This window comes from Amphibalanus amphitrite, unplaced genomic scaffold (genome assembly GCF_019059575.1).
Source record: "Amphibalanus amphitrite isolate SeventyFive unplaced genomic scaffold, NRLGWU_Aamphi_draft 001303F_arrow, whole genome shotgun sequence".
Taxonomy (NCBI): domain Eukaryota; kingdom Metazoa; phylum Arthropoda; class Thecostraca; order Balanomorpha; family Balanidae; genus Amphibalanus; species Amphibalanus amphitrite.
In genome coordinates, this window is record NW_024882796.1 from 97987 (window position 1) to 110308 (window position 12322).

The 12322-nt window shown below is 49.6% G+C and overlaps 1 protein-coding gene across 1 annotated transcript in view; it reads right to left on the reverse strand.

The window, feature by feature from the left end:
• The window catches only part of LOC122371985, a 46530-nt gene that overhangs the window by 20232 nt on the left and 13976 nt on the right, over positions 1-12322 (reverse strand). Inside the window, exon 2 of the mRNA XM_043348800.1 lies at positions 4775-4973. Coding sequence (XP_043204735.1) covers positions 4775-4973 — 199 coding nt within the window. The remainder of the gene's footprint in view (positions 1-4774; positions 4974-12322) is intronic.

Below are 12322 nucleotides of genomic sequence, written 5' to 3' on the forward strand. Positions count from 1 at the left end.
CCAACACAAGGACTTTTCTAAAGTCAAATCGCGTTCACATGTCGCGCAGGTTTTCACCTCTCTAAACCCATCTCTGACGTCAGCAATGTGAGACGAAACCGACGCAGACACCGACCGCGCCACGCCAATAACAACAGTCGGCACGCCGCACGCGCTCTATTCCTCGCTCAGTGATTGCCGCAGAAAAACTCCCGACAGTTGGGTAATCGTATCAATCAGAACGGTCCGCGCGTGGTGTACCGCTGCAGAGTTTGGTGTGCCGGGGATGCTGGGCGGTCGCTAGGGTTGTTCTGGGTTGGAGGGCGGGGGCAAGGAGGATGACGCATGAGGTTGGGGCAGACGATGGTGATCTATCGGGTGCCAACCCAGGCGCCGGTCAGCCTAATAGAGGCCAGTGGTCGAAGAGAGGCCACACTGGTGCCATTGCACGTTGGCACGGGGGGATGAGCTTCGGTGGACTAAATGACGTGGCTACAATCATTACACTGATCAAAAGGTCGGCGTTTCACATTACTGTTTTACATCATTTTGGGTAGCTAAAAAAGACAGTACGTATGTCGCGTGCATGTTTCAAATCAATAGTGTATACCAACAAAATCCAGAAGCGCTTTGTAAAACATCCAGCAATTAGCAGGCCCAATTACGCCGTTTAATGTCCTGACCGTTGTCGAATGATTGAAGCAGATAGCGATGTTAACAAGGCTTTATCCTGTCCCGTCAGGCTTAGTGTGCGGATAACATCGAGCTTTGTTTGCAGTGGCTTTGATCTCATTAGCATTACCGCGTTGTTGCTTTAGCGGGCGAAATTACTCGTACACATAAGATGTTTTATATTTGTGGCATTACTTACATAGTTTTGTGGTGAGAAACACATCGTACATCATCTGTTGTTAAAACTGGATCTTACTTGGCAATACCTTAATAAACATGTTGGTTTAGCACTAATGGAGATTTCAGTTTTTGCCAGCTACTATGTCCTGATAAGGATATAAAACAATATCAGTGATTCCTGACGCGTCGATTGCAAGGTCATTAGTAGATTCAAGAATGTATTTTATTTGGGCATGCGTTTAGTCGATGTGGAAGGATGTGAATATTTATCTTAACATATTAATTAGGAAGGTTACTACTATACGACTGCTTGGTGGTAACACAGACATGGAAAAGATGATCTAATTAAAAAATATAAGAGATGAAATGTATGCAATACCACGAAATGCCAACGCCGAACACCAATCTGTAGCCAATGCCGTAATAATGATATATTCGCCGGTGTTTTAACACATTTTCTGAATTGACTCATTTCAAAATCGATCGGGATCGGGCCCATTTTTGCCTGCAGCACGTCAGGGGTTGACAGCGTTCAGTGCAGTAGCCCGCCATTAGCCCATATCTCGACATCTGTCACCGCTGAAATTTTCCGCCGCGGCGGCACAGCTGTCCGGTTAGTGTCGCCATGACAACCAACATGCCACCTGGCCCTGTCGGCGTGACACGGGGCGCGGCTGTCGTCAGGTCACGTGCCGCCGCCCGCCGGCCCAGCCAGGGCTGCGGAGTCGGAGTCGGAGTCGGAGTCGGAGTCGATCGGAGTCGACAGTTGTGACCGGAGTCGGAGTCGGAGTCGGAGTCGATTTTAGAAACCCGAGCCGGAGTCGGAGTCGGAGTCACCGAAAATCTGTCGACTCCGCAGCCCTGCTAGGTCTGCGGAGTCGGAGTCGGGAGTTGGAGTCGGTCGGAGTCGACAATTCTGCCCGGAGTCGGAGTCGGAGTCGGAGCTGGTTTTTGAAAGCCGGAGTCGGAGTCGGAGTCGGAGTCGCCGAAAATCCATCGACTCCGCAGCCCTGGGCCCAGCAGTGCGTCACGTGACTGTGGGTCGGCCACCCCTCCGTGGGGCCTCTGCGGTGTGAGGACACGGGCGTCTGACAGCCCGGCTGGCACCGGCCGCTGTAAGTTGCCACTCTGTCTGCTGGAGCTGACAGCCGAACCCCGGTCCCCCCCCTACCTCCCCTCCCCCTGTACCAGTGGGGAGTGGGTGGCAGTGACAACACCGTGTCCCACGCGACAACGAGTTTTAGATAGATTCGATTCGAACATGTGTTAGAAGCACTGTCCCTTGTCAGATAAATACTTCGCCAGCACGGTTTACGTGTAACACATTTCAGTGCTACATCAAAGAGAGTTGAATATACGCTCGAGATAACATTTCAACAAGAAACCATTGTACGATCATGTTCATTTGTCTGCAGACCACGTAAGCAGTATCACGCCACTTTGCACTTAAAGAAGCCGGAACAGCGTCATAAATCGTTCTGTCATCACGTTGTCATAACTACTATGGGTTCCGCGGCCCACTCAGCAGCCTGCCGGACTCTGGGAGCCGCCCTGGGAGTCCTCTACACGCATAAACAGACTGTCATCTGTCGGGCCGCCGTCAGTTCAGCGGCAGACACCACACATGGCAGCCGCTGTGGCCGTCACTGCTGAGCACATCCACACAGCACGGCCTCATTAGCCTGACCTGTTTTCGGTAATGGGACATGAGTCCTAACGGACGCGATTGTAAGACGTGTGCTAAACGCAGCGCTCACAATACGAGCTGAAATGTTCCAAACGAGCGATCATGAGACGACCAGCGAGTGTGCGGCCAGTGACCCACTGGTGGGTGTGTTTCGCCGCGTCAGGAGGTTCAGTCGTCTCCTCTGGCCCGCTCAGCCGACAACAGGCGCGCGATCTGCTTTTTATCAGCTGCCAGCCGCCTTCTGTCATGCTGGCCCAGATGTATTGCATTACCTGGGTGTTTTGTCCCAAACGAGCTGCAGTTGTTTGTTCGAGCTGTAATCGAAACCGTCCCTAAGGACTCCACCAAGGACGAGCAACGCGAGCATCCAATTTGTGCATTGATAAACATTCAGGGTGTGCCAGTTAGTGGATTCATAAACACCCGGGGTGTGTCGTTCCGCGCGCGGTGTAATGCCTACTGCGGACACGGCAGCACACGGGGCGGGGAGTCGTGCCCTGATGACCGCTCATTAGCTCAAAGACATGGGAGCCGGGCACGTGACGCTCTCTGCGCCACTTTGATCACGTCATCAGCAGAGAAGGCCCGCTTAATTAACAGAAACGGATGGGCCGAGTTCCATCTGCCGGCCTGAGATATTAGATGCAGCAGAAGTGCGTCCTGTCGACGAATACGGCTATACGCTGAAACACTGTTGAGCATAGCACAGATTGTACAGTCCTCAGCAGACTGCGTGGTAGGTATTCTTTTTCCGACAAAACCGATGATAACTCAAAGGATATGTTATCAGTCGGTCGGAACTCACTGCAAATAGATGCGCCATGCTCCACTCGTTCGACTGGGTCTATCACTAATCAATGTATAGGTACGCCTTGTGTGGCAACAAAATGCAAAAGTTTGTTTTGGGGGCAAATATAAACTTTTGGGTTTTGTTGCCAAACTGGATGGGAAAGGAATACGATGATAATGTCAATCTAGGGTGCGGAGTCTCGCGCGTCTTGCTGTTACGATTTCTGAGTGACCGATAGCATAGTATTCGCGTTATTTTTGTTTTTGTCGAAAAAAGAATGCCTACCACGCAGTTTGCAGAGGGCTGTACAGCAACGACGTCTTTGCGCTGTAATAAAAGCTATACACAGTAAATGATCATGGTTGGATGTAAAATGTGAGATTAAAATTAATTTCTGATCGTAAAAATTTGCAATTAAGCCTTGCAAGTGGTTCAAAATACATATTGCTGCGAACTGCTTGCAGCTTAGTTCAAACATGTGAATTTAACATGCTGCGTGACCTTCAGATTTCCCATCCATCTTCCAAACTCAGCTATGCAGGCATCCCACCACTTTCATTTCGAAATTCATAAGATGGTAAGCCGCAGACGGCAAAAGTTGTCCAACAGTGACCTTGATCGGCGCTGATCAATATACACAAATACATTCCAGACGTCTTCTAAAGTGAAAACACCTCCGGGTATTTGACCAGACAGAGTTTGATTTATCAGCTCAGCAGTCAATCCGGGGCGACATACTGCCCAAACTCGGCCGACTGTATACCTCAGCTGGCCGATCAGGGCCGGGACTGCACCGCGCTGGCGGTCCCTTATCAGTCCTCCCTGACATACACACGGCGCGGGCTGGAGCAGCATCGGACCTCTCTGGTGATCCTGTGTAAACACCGCACCAGAGCTGTCCACGGGCCGCCCGACCAGGCAGCTTCGGGTACGGACGCAGGCGACCGAACAGGGCAGCCAGGCGACCAGACAGGACAGGCGGGCGACCAGACAGGACAGCCGGGCGACCACACAGAACAGACACGGATCGCCATCATAGCACGCGGCAAAACAGTCCGATCAAACCTGCCACGTCCCCCACAAATTGATCGTGCATGCTACAAAAACGGAAAGTACAGGGACTAAAACGATGACTGAAACGTCGTTGACCCAGCTCTCGCTACTGGAGTGGACAAAATGACGGGAGGGTCTGTCAATATGGATCCTAATTCGTAGCATGTATAACTATAAGGTATTATTATTTATTTCTTATGTAAACCGTAATGAGATGCGAACAGAGCGAACAAACAAAGGGTTTTGAAGCACGCACAGGAAACTGCAGATAATAAACCTAATAAAGTACGGCCCTATTATAATTCGTAGCACGATCACATGTGAAAAAACGACAATTCGACATATTTAGATAACTATTTGGCAGCCCTATAAATTACCACCCCCCCCCCTGCCGGCTGTCCCACCCGACTCACTTTTCGCTGAGGAAGTCGGCGGCGGCTCGGTCCGAATCGCCGTCGTAGTCGGAGCCGACGCGGCCGCTGCAGCAGTACCGGTAGGTGGTCGTCCCGCAGCAAAACACCTCCTCGTCGTCAATCCGCGGGCACGGGAAGCCGTTGTTCCATTTGCCGAAGCTGTCCACGTAGCCCGAACAGAAGGCGTTTCGGCTCAGCACTGCAATCGTAACGGTTCGGAGTCAGTCATTGTTATCTCCATGTCGTTTTGAGAAGAAAAGGCAAGAAATATTTCAGGCTTGAAGAGTTCGATATTCAGTATGAAGCTGAGATCAAACACAATTTTTGAAATAACACAAACGTTCATAGCCTGCGGTACCTTTAAACAGGCACTTAAGCTTCGGAATCGTTTTGAATGAGCCCATCTATGGTTCCGGTCACGCGGAATCACGACATAACCGAGAGATACTCCAAATGTTTTTTTCGGAAGTTCCCAGGTGAGACTTCAATGCCTCCATCCGGTTTTAGATTCGACTCCAAGATTGGAGTCAAATCCATAAGGCCACGCGTCTGAAAATCTTAGGCTTTATTATTTACAGCATGAGTATTTCCACATAGTTTTAGCCGCTAAAGCATTATCACACAATCACCTTACATCATACAGAAGTTGTGATGGCCCTGGTTTATACCACAAGCTGCCAAACTCGTAAAAATTATTAAAGAAAGACAAGATTCCTCAAACCTTCATAGAAAGAGCGGAAAGTTTGACCCGAAAAAAGGCTGTGACAGTTAACGACATCTATGAGAAAAGTTAAAACTAGCAGTACCAGCCGATGCCAGCGCCACCTTTATGACATCCGTTTAAAGGTAGTGTGCCACCTTTGAAAGATTTCCCATTTTATTTTTCCTAGGATAAGAAGCTTCTGTTTTTACCTAATATCGCAAAAAAAATCAAAAATGGGCCTGGAATAGTGCCTTTTTCGCCTAAAAGTTTATCGGTTTTTAGATATGTATAACAACTGTAGTGGGCTCACCTGCAAACAGGCGTCGGGCAACAATCGCGAATGCGCCGCACTTGTGACAATAAGCAAAGGTCATTATAGTGTTACGACCATACGACGTACGGGAATGAGTTATCAGCTGTCTACTCGTAGACAACACAATGTCGAGCCTTAAACTGTAAGCCCGTATTGGTATTGTTTCTTTTATTTGGCTGTCGAACATTATTTATGGTTTGAAATATGATTTTATGTAAAATAAATGATATGAAAAAGCCGTCTTATAAGTTATGACCCCATTTCACCACACGCAAGTGGCAGAAATGACAATGATCAGCTGACGCATTTTTCTTGGCCGAAGTCCGCGCGGCCCGACGCACCACGCGTATTTGGAAATTCCGACCTCGACGAGCATCAGAAGCCAACTAACAGGCGTGTTCGAAACCGCAGGAGCTGATGATGAACGGGTTTATCGAAACTTGATTGGATGAGCATATCGGTAATAGCGATTTCAGTGTGTGCATTTATTGTTCATAGTGGTGTGAAATGTGGTTGGGGTACGACCGACAACCCGTCGGGGCGAATTTCGCACTGGGGTACTCAAAATTTGAAGAATTTAAGACGTTTCCATGAGTTTTGAAGGTATGGATAAGTTCTAAAAATCCGGTTCTCCTTATCTGGGCCATTAACTCCATACGGTCCAAGAAAGCTGGCACACTACCTTTAAGGGAGTCATAGAGGAGTCCGAAACTTTACTTAGGAGGTATACTTTTTCCGTTTAGACGGTTAAACATTCCCGTGATGAGGCGTGACACTTTAGTTAGAAAGGCGTATATTTTCAGCGATGTATTAAGTAGCAGATCTTCAAAAGAAAGCCGTATCATCAAAAGGTAATTTTCAAAAGGGAGTCGTAGGTCATTGGGGATCATTCGACAGGGAGTCGTACACCAAAAGGAGACCTTGAAAAGGAATTCATACATTTGAACTAAGGCGTCCTGTATTAATTAAGACGAAACGTACTTTTTTAAAGGGATTCGCACATTTCCAATAGGGAATCGAACATCTTTAAAAGGGAATTGCACATTTTTAAAGAGACTCGCGCACATGTTCAAAAGGGAGTCGCTCATTTTCAATAGATTCCCACAGTTTCAAAAGAGAGTCACTTATTTTCAAAGGAAAGTCATATATTTTTAAAAGAGAGTCATCTTTCTTTGATCATGAGTCGAACATTTTGACAAGAGAGTAAAACACCGTTTCTGGGAGTCAAATGTGTAAAAGGAGTCTCGACTCCATGTTAAATGAGTGTAGAATGTGGAGTCGAGACACCTCATTTCCAACGTGACTCTCATAAAAAGGTTTCTTACTCCCTTGCCAAAATGCACGACTCCTTTTTTGAGATAGACACTCCCCAACAAAGGCGTCAAGTATCCCTCTTTTGGTGTCGAACACCCTCGCCGAACTCACTGATCCGATTTAAGGGTATCATGACCCTCTCAGGAGGACACCATATTTTGACGTCGTCGGAAACTGACGCCAAAAGATGGGGCGATGACCATACATTTTGGAGTCGGGCACCAAAATTTAAGCACTCAGACTCCGAAATATGGAGTCGTCGTGGAGGTGGGGTGTCAAAATTTTTATCAGTGCGTCCACAACGCGACCTGGCAGCCCGGGAGATGATCCTTGACATCACCCATTCCCTCCAGGTCACATTTCCCGGCCACAAACGGCGCCGTTCGAGCCACTCCGATCATCATTCATGATGACTAATCTGCAGCGGGACGCCATTAGCGGGCCACAGCTGTGCATACCTGACGGCAGCCGTCGCGGCGCCCGTGCAGCCCTCCCTCCCTCCCTGCCGCCGCGACAATGTGACATTACCGTCCGACTCGTCACGGTCTGCTGCGGCCCGGCCGTTTCTGACGCCCCGCCGCCGTCGTCGCCGTTTTAGCGCCAGTTTGTCACTCAGAAGGGCCGTCGTTTTCCGTCGAGCCACATGTGCAACATGTGAAACGTCCCGCCACCGGCATGGGACGGCCATCTCCGGCACGAATTAAATCACAGGCTGACTTCGAGGCACCTTCGTAGCGCTCGTAACTCCGAATCGTAATTCAGAAACTCCGAATACCGGGAGCGCCCGGAGTCCCTCCCTTCCCCCAACTCCTGGCTCCTTCATTCCTGCTCACATGACCACCGACACGACGACCAATGCCGCCACATCCCTAAACTTTCCCCGCGGCGCTGCGGCAGCTGTCGCTGGGTTAATCATCGCCTCCGGCAGTTAGTTGCTGAGACCGGAGACAGTCCTTAGCCCCCCTCCCGAGCCAACTCTCCCGTGACTGCTCCGTGTCCCACACACGGCACGGTCGAGCAGCTGGCGCGCGAGGCGCCTCCGATTCCGGAGATTGTATCGCGACCGCCTCAGGCGATTTATGACTACCGGCTGGCGCGTCGGGACCGATGGGCTGGCGCGTCGGGACCGATGGGCTCACTGGGTAGATTCTGAGGGCAGACCGGCTCCCTGGGCAGATTCCGAGGGCGGCCCCGGCTCTCTGGGTAGATTCTGAGAGACGTTGGGGCAGACCGGCTTTCTGGGGAGCTTGGGAAGACATCGAAGCAGACTGACTCGCTGGGGAGATCTTTGGAGACATCGATATATTTTGGAAACAAAATTGGGAGATCGAACGAATCATGGTGAGCAGAATCTGGCAGATATAAGGAAGATGCAGATACAGATCACAAATTTGTTCCGTAGACATATGCGCACAATACGAATCACTGTATGGGCATTGGACGGTAGCAATTATTTAATAATAGGAAAAACTCAGTAAATAAGTTGGCTTCCAACCAGGCATACTCTGTCAGTTGCCGAGGCTCGTGAGAATTATTTGAGAGGCGCTGTCTGGCGACTGGCGTGGCTCGGCCGATGCTGAGCGCGCCGGCATTGTTGCGTTGCGTGAGGAGGCGCCATCACCTCTGAAGTCTGTTGCCCACTGAAGAGCGACGCCATTATCGGGGAAGACAGACGAGGGCGCATTGTTCGGCTCGCCGTGAAGTACGCGGCAGACGGAGACGCGCTCCCTTCTCGCCGGCACGGGCGGGCGGGCGGGCGGAGAGCGGGTCTCCACTCTCCGGGCTGGGAGGATATGCGGGCATATCAATAACCCCCGTGGGCAGAGTGGAAATAAGTGCGGACGGCCATGAAAGGCGGAGTTCATTGGAGGGAGTTCGTCATCGATCGCAGCAATATGCACACATGTTACATGCGTTTTATTGCCTACCTACAATTGCTGTCGGTGTCTATGTTTCCGCATAGCCCTCTATCCATGTTCCAGCGCCCATTATGCATGCTATCTGCATGACAGCTGTAGTAAACTACACTGAAATAGCATTACAGGATTTGGTGGTAGTATCACTTTCCATTTAATTACGCTGTGGCCGGAACTATAGCCACGCTGAGGCAATTACACTTAAATCCCGATGCTGCAGGGCAATTCAAAGGGATCACAGAGTCCATGGGGACCATACAGTTGCTGTTCACGGGCATAATTATCGTGAATCGCAGGAGACCTTCAATCCCAGAAGAGGAATATTGAACGTTTAAAAACTCGCGAATATGGATGTTTTCGTGTAGACCTTTCCTATATCATGCATGGTACAAAACTGATGAGGGACGACCATTCATTTGGTGTCACAATTATCAGCCGGCACATTAAAAGAAGTACGAGGTGGTTCACAAAGAACTGGGAGACGATAATCATCGTGATCATTACGATATCGTGATCATACGATCATTACGACCCGCAATGTGCTAAAATTCATCGACACATTTTTGCGTAACCACACGTTCAGTTCAGTTTCTCGACAAAAGAATAGACATGCAATAGATGAGGCCGGACCTGCTGTCCCCCAGATAATTTTCCATACCCGTGATCAATTAGCCACCTTTGACCGGAAAAGTAGCTGACGTACCGCAGCATGGTAAATGAAAATAAACTGTGGTTGGTGAGGGGGGCAGAGCACTGGGGCGGCAAGGACAGAGAGCAGGGAGCTGTAGACGTAGGACAGAAGTGGTCAGCTGATGATCAGCAAGGTCACGCTGTGCTCGTATGTTCGTTGTGACTCGAGCACAATAACCTGCTTCGGGAGCATTGGAAAAAATTACTTCAGGCTCATACTGAGCGATTGTATGACATGCATGTTGGAGGTATTTTAACTGTATTGTATGATACTTTTTAACTAAACCTACATTACGATGGGCCAAGTGTATCCACTTGCCCTATCCGTGTGCAGTGCGGTGGGTCAGTGACCTATCGTCTAACCAGCCCACTTTATCTGACATGCACCCTCCCCTCCGTCACAGCACCGATCGCGGCTCCTACCTGTGTTTTAGCGCCTCAATTTGACCCGGCTAATGCGAAACAGCACTCACCTGCGTGCCAACGTGTTATGAAAACATATGACACATTTCTTTGCGTCAGGACTGCACGGCTGTCTCACTCATCAGCCCCGAGGCGGCCTGCGAGGCAGTCCCTCAACTGAACAGTGATAAAGGGCCGCCTTCACTCTGGGCTGGAGCGTGCGCAGGGAAGGTGCGAACGATGACCCCTCACAGAGCTGCATCACACGCGGCGCGCCTCACAAAGCGCGGCGCGTGCGGCACATCAAAAGTGGAACAGCGGTGCCGAGCACTGGCGCGGCGGTGGCGAACAGTAGCGCAGTAGCGGCGCAGCAGGAGTGCAGAGCTGGGGCCCAGCCTCAGCCCCACCGCCAGCGCCGCACTAAGTGCCGGCTGCGTTTTTGCAGCCGTCCCCCACCGCCCGTGAGCGCCTAGGTGCGCCTCAAGTGGGCTCGTAATTCGCCGCAACAGCTGCTCACTGGCATCGACACGACCTGCATAAAGCATACGATTTCAGAAGCTGCCGACCGACACGGGAGCGAGCGCTGCACTTCGCACTTGGTCCGCCCACAGGACCGTTAGCGCTCGTCTCTACGCCTCGCGCTCAATTGGTTCAGCCACGACACTGTCGTTACGGCTATAGCAGCGGTGGTGGGTCGTTGGGGTCGTCTCTGATCCGGGCTGAAAGTGTCCCAGCTGGGGCCGCTGTCTGATCCGCCGCCGCACGCGCAATAAGCGCCGCCCAGCTGGGGGTCTGTCGGCGCGGCGGATACCGCCGCTGGACCGCGCCGATAACGATGATTTAGCGGCGGTCAGCGGCCGCCGGTGCGCCAATATTGTCACCGAGTCGCCGTCGGCGCGGCGGCGCGTCAGATTTGTCGCAGATGGGCCGACGTTTCCATCAGCGGTCGGTCGTCGGTCGGGGATGTCCCCTGGGGCGTGACAATGCTACCGATTGATGACTTATTACAAGAGAAAAAGAGAGTAACATAGAAGGTGACACAAGAAAGATGAAGTTTGAATTTAGACCTTTCAGCGTATTAAAGGAAGGGTGCCACCTTCCGAAATTTTTGTTCTATGAATCTATTTTACTTATTTGAATTTTTAGACGTGGTTAGCGCGTCCACAATATACAAAAAACCGAAACATTGCATTTAATACATTGGCCAAAAAAAAAAGATCGTTGTTTATATCACCACTACAACTCAAGGTCGTTTGATGTGGCAGCTAGGACGGCTGGCATATCCTGTTGTCATGGCAACATATCATTCTGCCATTTGCATTGATGGCGCAACTGAGACAAAAAGATGAACAAATAAAAAGAAAGAAGATAACATGATTTGAACTAAAGGTTTCATCAAAAGAACATCAGAAAGAACATCAGAAAAGAACATCAAATAAGTCGAGTAAAGGTTTTTCCTTTACAATGCTTAAGAGATCTATGGAACCCTTCACCCTTCATGCAACTTACTAGAAAAACTTCCCAATTAAAATTTTAAAACTTAAGTGTATACCATAAAGAAAAAATATACCCTTTCAAAATGATAAAACATGCTTCAAAAGTATAACTTTTATACATACCTTTGCTGATTTCATGTTTTATAAAATACCCTTAACACGACGAGGAAATAGTGCTGAAGATTTTTGCCTGCCCAAATGCTGGCAGCAAAACTGGCAAATGATAACTTCACGTGCGGATTCAATGCTGACCGTCTCGAGCATAGGTAAGTGAAGCCGGTTTTTAGGTTCATGTGAGGCTAATCTTGTAAAAACTGCGTTGTGTCCAAAAGGTGGCACCCTTCCTTTAAGGTTTTAACGATCTAAGAATATTAGGTGTTGGGCAGTAAGTTAGAGTTGCATTCGTAATTCAAATAATTTTTATACACGGGAAGCACTTTTTATTTCCAATATTTTTCTTGACTACTTAATTAAAATAATGCAAAACTTTAATTGATGACTAATCAAAGGAGACGGCGAACGAGTCTGGGTCTGTCCTGTTCAACATAAAATGACCTCACGCTGTCCAAAGCTGGTGGTCCTACCATCAGCTTGACATTCTGCTCCCAGTCCAGAATTTCGCCAGAAATGGCACATTCTCAGCATACTCTCCTTCGCGGAAAATTGCAGCGAGCCAGCCAGAAAGCGCCGACCGCAACCCCACCAGACCAAGTT